The 14,425-nt window shown below is 34.2% G+C and overlaps 1 protein-coding gene across 3 annotated transcripts in view; it reads right to left on the bottom strand.

Annotated features, from left to right (window-relative positions):
- Nucleotides 1–14,425, bottom strand: part of LOC116162894 (C3 and PZP-like alpha-2-macroglobulin domain-containing protein 8) — a 239,325-nt gene that overhangs the window by 20,275 nt on the left and 204,625 nt on the right. For all 3 annotated transcript variants that reach the window (XM_031476652.1, XM_031476654.1, XM_031476653.1), the window contains exons 10-12: nucleotides 4,325–4,442; nucleotides 903–1,048; nucleotides 609–836 (exon numbers count right to left, since the gene is read on the bottom strand). In XM_031476652.1, coding sequence (XP_031332512.1) covers nucleotides 609–836; nucleotides 903–1,048; nucleotides 4,325–4,442 — 492 coding nt within the window. The remainder of the gene's footprint in view (nucleotides 1–608; nucleotides 837–902; nucleotides 1,049–4,324; nucleotides 4,443–14,425) is intronic.

The raw sequence follows: 14,425 nt of genomic DNA, 5'->3' as shown, positions 1-14,425 counted from the left end.
ATTAATATTATTACGAGGAAAATACGCTCTTGTCATTTATTTTGTATAATGACTTTTTTAAATTTGTTTTTCATTTGTGGCACTATCAAGAAGCTGAAGTTTAAATAAGCAACGGTGTTCACGATGAATAACGGAGTTGTAAGCGTATTGTTATACGAGTATATTGTACATAGTTTTCCAATTACATTTTTATTGCAAAAATCGGCGTTTAACCACTAAAATGGAAGAATTATTGCCACAAATAGGCAATAATTCGAGGGTGAAATTAAACCAACTATTTACCTACACAGCACCGACCATCATCACCCTCATAAACACAGTCTTCTCAATCCATTCCTTCAGTTAAACATGTATCGTTATCTTAGACTTTTAACTGTGTATTTTAGTCATCGAAGTGTTTATGTTAATAAACACTTTCTTATGTTAATAAACACTTTCTTAGACTTTTAACTGTGTATTTTAGTCATCGAAATGTTAATAAACACTTTGCGGATACGCTTTCGAATATACATGTTCATTACGGGGTAAATTGTTAAGTCGTATGCATAATTCGGAAAAACTTATCAGAAGTTTTTGTAAATTAGTCTTAATTAATAGAGAATACGTACGTGTAATTGAAGCATTTCCATAACCATAGTTGGTCAAACGGTGCTCCCCCTACAAGGCTCTCCGGTGGACGTCTTCTATTTGACGGACCCGCACCCGATCCTCTTTGTCTATACGAAACCGTCGAAACTCCAGAATCGCCTTTCTTGGTGCAGCGTCGTTGAAAAAATACAACGCCGGCTTCGAGAAAGTCGATTTCTCCGGTTTCCGTCGCCGGAGTTCTGTCCTCGCTGAGTAAATAAATTTCAAAGAAAATAAATTTATATCAAATTTAAGATAAAGTGAGAATAACTAACCTTATTCGAGGATCAAATTTTATATCGTTACTCCCTCGAAAGCGCCCTCCTAAAAGGCAAACTAAAGATGAAGGTTCGGCAACAACTTCTAAATCTAAACTTTGTCCGGGTAGCCACCATTCTCTTTCTTCCAAGTTGACGTAAACCTTAAAAAGTTTTAAACTTGTATAAGTGAAGAAAACCATGTAGTTGTAAGGTCTATTGTACAACAAATTTATGGAATCTGCTTTATTTAGTTCCAGAACCAAGAATTGTGTATCTCTTTACCACACTTTCTTAAAATTTATTACTACATCGTTAACTGAATTAGCTTTGTAAGCTTTTTAGAAATTCTCTTGAAGTAAATTGCGAAACTTTTAGATTCAAATCGTAAGGAGAATTTCCAAGTAGATGTTTTGAGTGGGAAGCTCGAAATCGTACTGCATAATTTGTCAATATAATGTATATTACAACTGAATATGAAAGTCGAGCACAAACAAAGAAATAAGGGATGTTATTGACTTCGCAGATGGACAGCTCTTTCCTTTCAATAAACTTTTTATGAGTATTGATCACTGTGAAATAGTGCATCCGGAAAACAAACATTTTCTTTATACGGATTGAGAGATTCGGTCGTATTAAAAGGCACAATGCAACCTTTGCTTCACCCAAAACGAATGATTTGTGTAAAGTGCGAGCAACGCCGCTTTTTTTTTCGTTTGGGAAAAATAAATAAAACATTTTGAGATATTTTAGGTGGGATGGTCTGTTTCTGAAATCCAGTTGATTAATTGAATCTTAACGCAGTCGATACCTACAGCTTGAGCCATTCCTCTTTCCTATCCATTGTGGGAATAAAATCTCAACCGCTCATTTTAAAAAGCTTACACTCTGAAGCTAATACGAGATTTTCGGATCTCAACCGTATATTTGCAGAGATAACAGACTTTTGTGGGCGTGAAAACGAGTACTAGAACCTGGTCAGTTTAGGGTTGTTACAGCCACTGTAGTAAATGCAGTGATGCCAATAGAAATATGGAAAAAAGTTCTTCGGGCTTTTGCATTTCAGTTGTTTTAATATTCCATTAGCTTAGAATATTAATGCTCGGTGTAACGATGACTAAGGGTAATCATTGACTACAATATTAGAATGGAAATCATCGTTTGTGAAACAAGGCTTAATATAAGTTGATTTTTATGTGATAGGAAGCTGTCTTTATCCTCCGATTTTTCTTATTTTTGGAATTCTATTCATAGGTATACTATCGAGGTTTACAAAGATTGTACCAGTATAAAGGACGATAATGCTTTTAAAGGGTTGCCTATGGTATTCCATGGGTTCGCCGCGACTTGGCAGTTGGCAGTCTACTTTGACGATTGGAAAGAAGCGATCGATCTTTTAAAATCAACATTCGGTCCAATTAAACCGCCTTATCGTATTTATCGAAAGTTATTCGCAACTGAACAAGACTCTAAAGCTAGTTCATGTTTTATCCCAGATTCCACCGGGTACTACATCCGAAGCTACTCAGCTGAACATGATATACGGTCTCCTTAATCGTAGAATACGCGAAAAATAGGTACCGCGAGATAAAGTTACGACTTTTAGCGAACTTTTAAATCAACCTCGATTAGTTGCGGAACATTCTAATAGGTTTCGGTCGAAACTACAAATACTAACGAGAAATCTAGTACAGTTAGGAAATTGTGCTGGTTGTACTGTAAATATACGGGGCATGTTATAGAAGAATGTCGCAAACTTGCTAAGACTAAATGCGTGGATAAGTCTACCTCAGCAACTTCTTCGGAAAATACTTCTAAGGACAAACCTACTGAGAGCGTTCATAGGTTTTTTGTACAATACTGAACTGCACGGTTTATCCTCCTTCACATAAGGCATGGTTCGTAATTTCAAAAATTGATTTTGAACGTTGAATTTCTTTGAGGATAAACAGCTTTGCAAAACGGTTTTATTTCGATAAAAATGCATTTCGCTAGGGTTGCTCAATTTTATGTATGGCGTGTAATGAGTTTTGAATTCTTCAATTATAAGGCGGACCAAAAGGATCATTTCAAAGTGTTAGTAAGGCAACATTTTTAAAAGTTCGTAGGTTCTTGAAAATATTGGAGATCGTTTTTTGTATGCGTCATTGACTTCTATATGCTTAGTGACCGTGTAATGGTTTTCGAAAGTCTTCGCGCCAGCCTAGCGGCGATAACAAAATATAATATTAGCTTAATACTGAAACAATTTCAGACACTTGCTAATCTATGTAAATTACTTCTTGTTAATGAAGATGATTGAGCCTTAAAAAGGACCAATCTTTAAATTCGCTAATTAGAGCCTGATTTATGTTGTAAAAAATTATTACCTAGGAACCCATTAGCAAGAATTCAGTTTTTTTAATCTAATTTGATTTGTTTTAGTCCTAGTTTCAAATTTATTAGTCATTTTGAAAAATCTTGAATAGCTTGAAAATCTGTGATGCTAGGTATAGGGAAATGTGGAATCAAACGAGGTAGATTTTCATGCAGATTTCGAATATTCTATTTAAAATAAGAAAGTTGCTATCAACCTCCGGTAAAACCGGATGTGAAACGATCGTGATAATATTTTATTTCGATAGATCATGAAAAACTATGTCGATATGCAAATTTCTACATTTAAATTATTAATAGGAGTCTGAATACTTTAAGGTGGCGTTTACATTGGAAAAGTGGAAAATTGTTTTCACAATAACTTCCTTCTGGGTTTAAATTTTTGGTTGAAATAACATTCATTCAAATATATAATATTCCGACATTTGCATGAAACAAAAATTATTTAGCCAATTCCTTTACTTTCGCCGTTATTTAAGAAAGAAGTTCTTAAAAAACTCCCATATAAAATATATATCTGTCATTTTTATCACACACGGATAAAAATTTGTTATCAAATTTAACTTCATTCACAAGCTTAAACCCTTAGTTTACGTGAATCAGCCTGCATTATGTATGTGGATTTGGTAAATAAATGCAGTTTTTTCGCAAATAATTTATAAACTTTCTTCACAGTATTCAACCCTAAATTAGTGCAACAGATGCCAGTTTTTCCACTTGTTTGGTATTTGCAAAGACTTTTTTTTACTATTACACGATTGTGGACATAGATACAATTTCGATAAAATGATAGTTTATTTTTTTGGTCCCTCCAGCCAGGTGAAAACGTATAGGTTGTAGCATACGAGCGGCGAAAGGTTAAATCTTATAATTTTCTACAACTTCTTGCTCTAGCCAGGCATTGTTTGTGAAAATCAAAAAGGGCATTCTACATACATTCCTAAGACTGCAATACTTTTCTCATTCAACCTTCTATATCTCTATAGCAGACAACGAAAAAACTCATCCTGTATATGATAGAAACAAGGAGAATTATGTGATTCCGATTTAGCGACATAGTTTACCTGTCTGTTCAGCAGTTTAACGTCAAAGCTTATAACATCACTGACAGGCTCCCCTTGTGGCGTTACATAGTAGACCAGTAACTGACTCACTGGTGCCATAACTGAACGTACGGTGAAACTGAAATGAAAACATTGTAATTAATACAGGAACCGCAATTACTTTTTTCTATTTCGGTGTCACAATGATGATTTTGTACAACTGTTTTCGGCCGAAAACAGTTGTACAAAGACAGTGATTATAGTCGTTTTTTTTTGGTAACTCATCTCTTAAGTTGGCAGTTACTAGTTAGTACAAGTAGGTACTTCGTTGGGTACTTCCATGTTTGAACTTCAAAATGTCAGTCTTACTACACTGCCAACCTAAAACTTAACGGCATAAAAAGTGTTCCCAACATAAAACATGTTAGTTCTAATGTTCCCTATAGTTTCTGATAATGATTTTTTTAATTAAATTAAAGCACCGAAATAGAAAAAATAGTATGAAAAACGCGTGTTACAATGCTTTATTGTAATACTCCTATCTTGCGGACACTCGTGGCTACGCTTCGCGTCGCCACTCGTGCCACAAGATAGTCGTATTACAATACGCATTGTAACACTTGTCTTTCAATATACTATTATCACATTATTTCTATGTTACATGTCCGTGAAAATTAATTTTTTTTTTGCACTCGCGAGGGTAAAAATCCGTTTCTATGATCACAAAACAGGGACAGAAATTGCATTTCAGTCCCTTGAGAAATAATGATAATGAAAACTCCCTGATATTTATATAGGTTATATTAACTCAAACTTAAAAAGGTACATTGTTTATATTTAAATTAAACGTTATATTTTCACATTTTGTAAAATTTACCGCTGGAATTTTATTAATCAATTGATTCGAATCAGAACTGGCTCCCGATGTTATATTGACATTTGAGGTAGTGCTACCTTGAATAATCTGATTTGCAATCTTCGTTTTGTTGGCCACAGAGTTCTCAATGTAGCTTTCCGCGACTGTGGTGGACTTCCACCCACCATGCCGTTTTATAGTGGTGATGTCAGCTCCAGCATCCGCCAATAGAGTGGTGGAGGAACGCCTCATGCAGTGCCCCGTATAGAGTTCTGGGTTTGGTAATTTTAAGTAATTGGCGATCATATTTGGCACCTTGCCAAGCGTGTTTTTCCCAACCGGCTGAGTACATTTTCCGTTCTTGTAGAAAACAAAAAATCGTCCATGGTTAGTTCCAGGTCGAAGGGACGTGTATTTGCGAATTATCTGAAGAAAATCCACTTTACCGCCTTCATTACTCGCTATAACGAACGTTCTGGATGTTTTGTTTTTTGTATGTGGCAGGGTAATTATGAAAGAAGACCCCACATCTTCAACGTTATCCAGTGTCATATTGACCAATTCGTCAGTGCGACATGCGCCAGATATTCCAAAAATCAACGCAACCTAAAGAGGAAATGGTTAGCAATGTTTAATACGTTAAGTAAACGCAATTTTACCTTTCGCATAAGATGGGTATCATCGTCAGCTTCAAGCAAGAATTTTTCCACCTCTTCTCTATTAAATATTTTCGATTTTTTCGGAGAATATCCATCAGAATTCCTTTTTAAAAATGATATCAATTTTGGAAATTTGTTGATGTCAACATTGTCGTAAATGAGCATACAAGACCTCACCATGGAATATTGTGCCCATACCGTTGAACATTTGTACTTTTTGGCTTTTTCGCTAAAGTAAACCAACATAACATTGTCGGTGACGGTCGCGACATCTTTTTCTATGCACCAGTCTTTAAAACCTTTATATGCTGCTTCATACAACTTTTTCGACTTATCAGGTAGTAAATTCACAACAGCAGCGTTAGCGGCGTTTGTAATTTCATAAGGTTCTTCAGAACAACCCGCAACTTCCATTTTAATTCACGCACTTTTTCAACAGCAAACATTGTTTGTTTATCTGTTGCCATGGTTTATCTGAATTCTCGACTAACATGATTACATTTTAATTTATTGGTTGCCACGGTTATACTTAATTCTCCACTAACCTGATTAATATGTGGTTATAATCTTCAAAGAACCATCAATTCATTTAAAGAGTATAGGTAAACGTCGACGCGAATGCAAAAAATAGTATATACCCTCTGGAGCGAAATGCCATTTTCCCTTGGTGCTTTGTAGCCCTCGGGCTCCGCTTCGCTTCGCCCTCTGGCTACAAATCGCACCGCGGGAAAAATAATGCATTTCTCTCCCTTGATGTATAATGTACTATTATATGTGACATTTCGCTGATCATATTCAAACAGCGAAGTATCGTTTCGTTGCTAGGGACAGAGACGCGAATAACAGGCAGAGAAATTTTGCTTCTCTGCCTCCTTTCCACTTCTCTGCCTCTTTTGATTTCTATACCTGTGTTGACTAGCCGTTTATATACAAGAAATTCCAGCATACTAATAAAAAAAAGTTTAGTGTACCACGGACGAGTGAGATCCGCTGACACGTCGGAATTTCCGACTCAATTCTCGTCCTTGGTAAACAATATACTATTGTTGTCATAATTCGATTCAAAATTAGGAAAAAGTGACAAGTAAATGGCGCACCTATTGATAGAAAGAAAAATTTAATAATTCAAGATCTCTCTCTCTCTCTCTCTCTCTCTCTCTCTCTCTCTCTCTCTCTCTCTTTATGTTTTGAGTCAGATAGACTTGCTTTACAGACTTAAAAGGTTAATTGTCGGTGAATAGTTACTGTTACATTCAGTATCCACATGACTGAACCTTCTTCGCATAGCCGAGCCATATATAATTGCGACATTTGTTTTTTTTTTACAGTTAAACCTTAGTTTACCATTATCTTTATATACTCCCTGCATAATGACTTCATTTTCAGCAGAAAATACGATCCTAATGTGGCTCATTATTTCCGCAAAGGAAAAATGAACATGACCTATCATAAAATTTCAGTCAATTATAACCAAGCATTTTAATATATTCTATTACACATCTAGGGGCTGTTTTTTGTCAAGATAAAATAAATTTACTCAATCCACGTGATGCACATTTCAATCTAGCATATTAACAAATAATCCCTCTTGTATGCCATGGGCAACCCACTATGGTCAACATTCGGGTTTGATCGTTTAGAACAAGTTGATGCAGAATATTTTTGCTACCCTAAGCACGGTATACGGAAAAAACGCATTTCTTTGAGAAGTATACACAGTAAAAGAAATAGTTATTTGTTTCATTAGTACAAAAAATGTCAGTTTTCGGGACGAGGAAGATAGTTGCTGGACGACGCGTTAGCGGAGTCCAGCAACCTTCCGAGTCTCGAAAACGCATATTTTGTACGAATAAAACATAAAATTTTTTCTCCAGCCCCCTTTACTTCAAATTATATTCGAATTTAGATTCAGTCACAGTTTCACTACTAGTATAAGAACTTCTGCTTTCTTGTCCTCACGTGTCATGCCACTCTAGTTTTTAGGTTAACTTATAACCTATTCGTTCTTACTTCTTACTTCTCACCTCTCGCGACTTTGTTGGGAGCAAATCTTGAGGTAGCATGTTCTGCCGTTTCTATAATCTCTGGCGGAGTGCAATCCATGTCGCTATCAGTTTCAGTCATTTTATTGTATACACAATAAATATTGTTATATTTTGCATTGAAATAAAAAACTTACCATACAGTTCTTTAATTAAAATTAATTGCAATTAACTTTTTCAAATTTTGATTTCAAAATGACAGATAATAGTGCAATGGGTCTGAAGTAGATGGCGTTACGCGCGACGGCGGGTTGTATACGTATTAAAATTACGTTCACGGAATATGTAAATTACGTTACACATGGTTTAAATAAAAATAGCGAGCGTAAATCATTTTCAATACATGTACATACGTATAGGTAACATCATTATTTGCATTGAATATGCAAAAATATTTGATTTGTATGTATAGAAATATCTTACAACCTGCAATGTAAAACGATGTCAATGGGACATATCTCCGTGATTGTAATTTTTTAATTGGCCCACCTTCAAGGTCAATTTCTTTTTGGTACTAGGACCAAAAGTATCCACTTTTTGTACAGTTGCCATGGTGAAAGCGATTAATCCGCAAAACGTCAATTTTAGGTACCGAACACTGTCACAAAATAGCATCTTATTCAGGTGGTTGGAGAAAAACAGTATTTATTCTTCAAATTGAGAAAAAAAGCCCTTTTTTTAACTGTGATCTCCTGACTGGAATAGCTATAGTAGTGGAATAATATTCGTTAAGGGCGCGCTATCAGTATTGTGTGTTGCCTATCTCACAATAGCTTTCTTATGGGAAACATGCCTAACGGAATTCATACCGTTTTTAAAAACTATACTTTTTTTTGGGAAATGTTTGTTGTTTCTTGTTCTTAAATGTATGTAAATTATGAGTGAACAGTTTATATTGCACTAAAACTCATAGCACATTCTCTGAAAGTGTATAAAGTAGACGTTCGATTGCAATGGCAATCTTTTGTGTATAATTCAAAGGTCAAAGAAGTTTTTGAAATATAAATTGTTTCTCCAGATTCTTGAACATATAAGGAATAAAACGTGATGTAAAAATGGATAATATGTGGTTTCTAAAGCACAAACGGTATGAACTCCGTACACTTGAAAAATAACTCGTAAAACAATTATAGAAAAGAAATCTGTGCTCAGTGTAGTTCAACGTGTATCCACTAAGATGGCTACGGTATACTATTCTTACAAAGCGGGAAATTTAAACTGGAGTACTTATTGGAATGTATTAATGTATCTATTTTTTAGCAGTATAACTTATTCCTTTTATTGGCTTTGTTGGTTATTAATACAGATAAAATGTATCCAGCAAAAAACCGTACCATAAGTAGGAATTACACTGGTTAACGTTACCTACATTCAAAATTTGGGTTAGGAAACTGGCAAAAGAAGTATTTATAAACATTGAGTTTAGGATCATGGGATTTTTCACTCTACGTTATAATTAATTAATATAAAAATTTCAGAGCTTACAACAAAAAGAGGTTATGTGGGATGGTGTTTCTGAATTGATAATACAGTGTTAATACTGCTTACGTTTACCAGACGAAGCGCTACTTATGGGCAAGAATACTCTCGCCCAAGTTGCTATCTAATAGCACTGTCGACTTGTACGATGGTATTTACACCTCGGAAGTGCTATCAGACAACTCTGCAAGAAATCAGTAACTGAAGATTATATATTTATTCGATAATAAATGTACACGTCACTTACAACTAAATTTAAGCACTATTAATAATAACGAAACCCCACCGATTGGATGCCATCTTGGTTCCCATAATTTGAATGAACTACATACTATCGGCATTGAATAATTCAATCGTTGAGTGAAGGATCTCAATGTTATCGGTATTATATCAAAATATGATTTCACACCCAAACAAATAACATTCAATTATGAGTTAGTATTGCTGACTTGCAAATCTGGTTTTCCTAAAAATATTGCGTGGATTGTCCTTTGTGATCATAAAGGCTGAGTATTCCTTAAGGCCGATTCACATTATTATCGGTCAGGTTACGGTCAGAACATGAACAGTACAGAAATACACGGTTACAATAATTGACCGCACCGTGTTCTGACCATGATGTGACCGATGGCCTTATATAAACGCACTGCAATGACATCGTTCGGTAAAATGATAATCGGAAAAAAATGTACTCTGTGTCGGAAGTCAATCTTCGAAAATGTGTACAGTCGAAGGATAGCCTAAAACAATCCATTAATAGAACTATATTAAAATAAAGATCCTCAACTTTACTTACCTAGGTAGGTACTGGTTTTTTTTTGTTATTTTGCAGTTAATAGAAAATCAGGTAAACATAATCCATAACATAACCCAACTTTGAATGGCATTTCAGGAATTACAATTACTATAGGCACTGTTATTGGCATTCAATTGAATTACTGAACAAAACCGCATATTATGGTAAATAAGTATTTTTAGGTAGAATTTATTTCGCAAGATCACTAAATTCCCTTTTTAGGGTTACGGAACGATATTTACAGTTACAGGTGGTAACCAAAGATAAGCAAAATACTATTTTTAATTTTATCTCAAGACGAATGTATGCGAGTGTCAGCGACCTAACGAAGTACAAATAGGGATCGCGGATTCGGGATGGCAGCACAAAGCAACGAATATTTCAAAAATACTTCTTAGTTCACTTTTCTTACACCATGGCGTGCAAACGCACCCTTAAATGTTTATTAATATATCGTTCGCAGTATTCCTAGTTGTAGAACAACGCAATATGGTTTGTCGTAAATCTGTGTCCCGTATTTGTTTCAAGGCGAAATATTGTATCATTGAATAATAAATCAGATTCTTTATTCAATGGTTGTATCAATACAAATACTTAAATTAAATACATCTATGATGGCATGGCATTTATAATAAATAACCGTGGACATTACGCAATTTGATTCGTTGATTAGATAATAATGAAAACAGTTTCATTGCGCTGAACCGAAATTAAACGATCCAAACAATCCAAGTAGTGGAAGAAAAAAACGTATTCATTTTCGTTTTTAACTGATGAAACGTTTCAACGATAATTTGACGTCCAAAACGCGACCATTTTGTGTATTCATTATACACTTGACAGGTAGTAATAATTTTATTAACAGAAACGTACCTACCAATTATGAACTAATTTCCAGATATTTTGTATGACTTTTTTAATTAATTAGATTTCATAAAGCTTTTAGTAGTCGGTGCAATATGATAAAAGTTTTGAACGGCAGTGTTCAATGAATTTATACAGATGCTATGTCTATATAAAAATTTAACGTTTATAACCTCCTAATAAAATCCAATTTAATGACGCAATAATGTTGCTTTACTACCCAGTTAGCAAAATAAATACATGTGAATTGCCTACAAAACCATTCGGTGGAATAGTCTACAACTAGGGCGTGACAAAATTTTGTACAGATCTTTTTCTTTTTGCTAAGACACTCAACTAATTATGAAAATGTTAATGATTACCTGTGATCTAATGAGTTTTTAGAATGGTAGGACTTATTTGCAGTAAACTAAATAACGTGGGCTGGTAAATAAGATTTATATGTGTGGTAATAATAGAACACAAACCGAACATATTATTTTTGTTTCACTGAATCAATAGCGGAATGGTATTTTAAATCAAAATACGGTTAAATAAATGTATTATTATGTGTTTACTGTATAAATCATCAACAATAACTCTCTTTCATATAAATTTATAAAAAACCGTTCATTTTTGAACAATGTTCTCAAATTTTATACATAATTTACGTTTTGAACTCATTTATTCCATTACGCCCATCAATATTTTATTATCTTATGCAGCAGAATAGAATCCGTCTTGTATGTCACTAACGGAGTTTACGGAATTACATTCGATTCATTCTCTAATATTTTCGAAGGATTTTTCTGGTCACCTGAACGAGACTCGATCAAATCTTATGATTTTGTTGATTTATCGAGTTTACAATTAAATCTGGTTAAAATGTACATTCTGGATATAAAAGTTAATACAAAGCGCTACCAAAGATCAAACATTGAATACTTTGAAAAATGTGCCTGTCAAAACTCTATATTTTACCATTAACATTATTTGTCAGCAAACGCAAAATGTAAACACGTTCTACGTGTGGAAACATTTTATCGTAAAGCAATTTAAAGAAATCTATGTTGGGTAAATATCATATTTACGGTAACTTCGTGAAGAACATAATTCGCTCAGAACTTAAATTTGTTTTTATAGGAACAATGTTTACGGAACGGATTACCGAAAATAGGTCAATCAATATTGTTTGAATTATCCCTTAAATCTTTTACAGTTTCTTATTTGCAACCAAATATTGTATTGCCTTCACCTCAATTATTTTAAGTATACATTGAACCAATATACGGATTACGGACATGTCATACTTTTTCAAATAAAATGAATTCAATAGTAAACTTTATTCAAAATAATACGCGTCATCGTTGCTCACTCAACGGTGTTATGTACATTGGGAAAACGAACTGAACACTTTTTATATATCGAATAATACTCCTTTGATCGCACACTATAACAACACTCGGTTTAACCCGTAAGGGTAGGAACCGACGTCATAAAATGTATTGGTTGCTGATTTCTATCATCTAATAACCTCCAGCAGATATCCAAAAAACGACACATTGCTACAAGCGCGTAATAACTTTACAAGGGTTGCAGCTATCAGAATAAAACTACGATTTGTTACTTAACTCTTATTTGTACAAAAATTCACCTTTTATATCTCATCGTTCGGTTATGCCGACCACTGGTTGATACAGATCATCTAAATATATTCAGGGTGGTTCAGACCACCCTTTTTATAACGCAGGAGCTTGAAAATTTTTAACAAATAGCCCAAGGAATAACCGGAAAATTGGATTCCCCAAACCCAATTTGGGAGGGGAGCAGCGAGGCAACTTTGTAATTTCAAATGGGAACTCAAATTTTATATTCCATATCTTGATTCTGCTCAAAAAAGCATGAAGGTTGATTTGAAACACTTTTTTGTCGCGGTAATAGAAACTAATTGCACTAAATTTGTTTCTTTGTAAATTAAACATTTCTTTAAATTTTTTATTGTCATGAGCTGAGTAGATTAGAGTTTAGAATATTTTTTTCTGTGATGTTTTATCGTTTTTTTTACATTGCAATTAGGGAAAATGTTTTTATAAACATAATAATTAGCAAAATTAAAATTTTCTGTGATTACTATTACCACGACAAAAATATGTTTGCACTTCATACTTTTTTTAATACAATCCCAAAAAGTTAGGAATTTGTCAAACATGTTCAAGCCCCCTGGTTAGCAAATGGGTGGACAGGAAGTCTGGATCACCCTGTAGAAACATCTTGAAAATAAAAATTGTTAATTAATTATTAATTATGATATATCGTTTTGATTGTTTGATGATTTAGATTTGCTTGTTTAAAATTACATTCTTTGCTAGGAAAAAATTAAATCATCTGGTCTGTAGGGATATTTTTTTAGTTAGTTGGGAATTAGGGTTTTGTTTGAGTAACTAATAGCCGTTGGCACCGACAAATTTAAGCGGAGTTTAGTTTACGTTAAAAATAAATTAAATGGCAATCTTTGTCGTAATAATCGTTGCCATGGATTTTAAGCTGCGCTTAAGCCATCAAGCGTCGGCCTAATGAGCAAACCTCATAACTCCACTTTTCGGCGAAAATGAGGTTTAAGTGCCATCTTGTAGCTCTACGTTAAGTCTATATGCTGTGCACTACTCGTAACTTCTACAAAATTAAAAATCTACTAAAATGTGAATACAGACAACCTCATAACTCCACCCATAAGGTAAGTCCAATTAGCAAATCTCCTAACTCCACAATAAATAAATAGTTTTTCTTCTCTCCTGTAAAGTTTGTTTAATTGGAGTTATGAGATTTGCTCATTAGGCTGACGCCAGATTTGTCGGTGCAAACGGCCACAAGAATGTGTTTGATTTTATTGTTTAATCATGTTTGAAATAACTTCTTAGAATTGTTGACTCTTATCCAAGGGAAGTAAAACGGTTTGTTTTAGAAGCAGCTTAATGTTGAAGTTGCGGAATCTCTCCATACATGCTCAAATCGTCAAATTGCTGAATAATTCTCCAAATGAATTTTTAATAATTAATGCACCTTCAGTGAAGGTAACATTCATTGAATTTTTTGCTATTATTAACCCCTTTTCATTTGAGCTAGCCTGCTAAGTAAAGGACGAAAGGCCCCCAACGTACTAACGATGAAAGATGAAGGAAAATTGTAACAAGAATTTATTAAATAGGACCACGAACCCGAAGTTATTTATCAACAATTGTAACTCCCGTTACACAAGCCTGTGGGTTATAAATTCTACGATACGTTCTGAATACTTTTCGTATAACAAACCATATGTCTAAAGTCGGCAGTTTCCCAAATATGAGGTAGTAGACTAATGATACATGCGACAGAAAATACATGCTTATTCGTCCGGTAATTTAAAACGTGGCACAATGTATTGATTTCACATATGCCTGAGGCAGTAAA

This window comes from Photinus pyralis, unplaced genomic scaffold (assembly GCF_008802855.1).
Source record: "Photinus pyralis isolate 1611_PpyrPB1 unplaced genomic scaffold, Ppyr1.3 Ppyr1.4_LG2, whole genome shotgun sequence".
NCBI classification, from domain to species: domain Eukaryota; kingdom Metazoa; phylum Arthropoda; class Insecta; order Coleoptera; family Lampyridae; genus Photinus; species Photinus pyralis.
The sequence above is the reverse complement of the archived record's forward strand: the minus strand, read 5'-3'. Positions and strand labels throughout refer to the sequence as shown.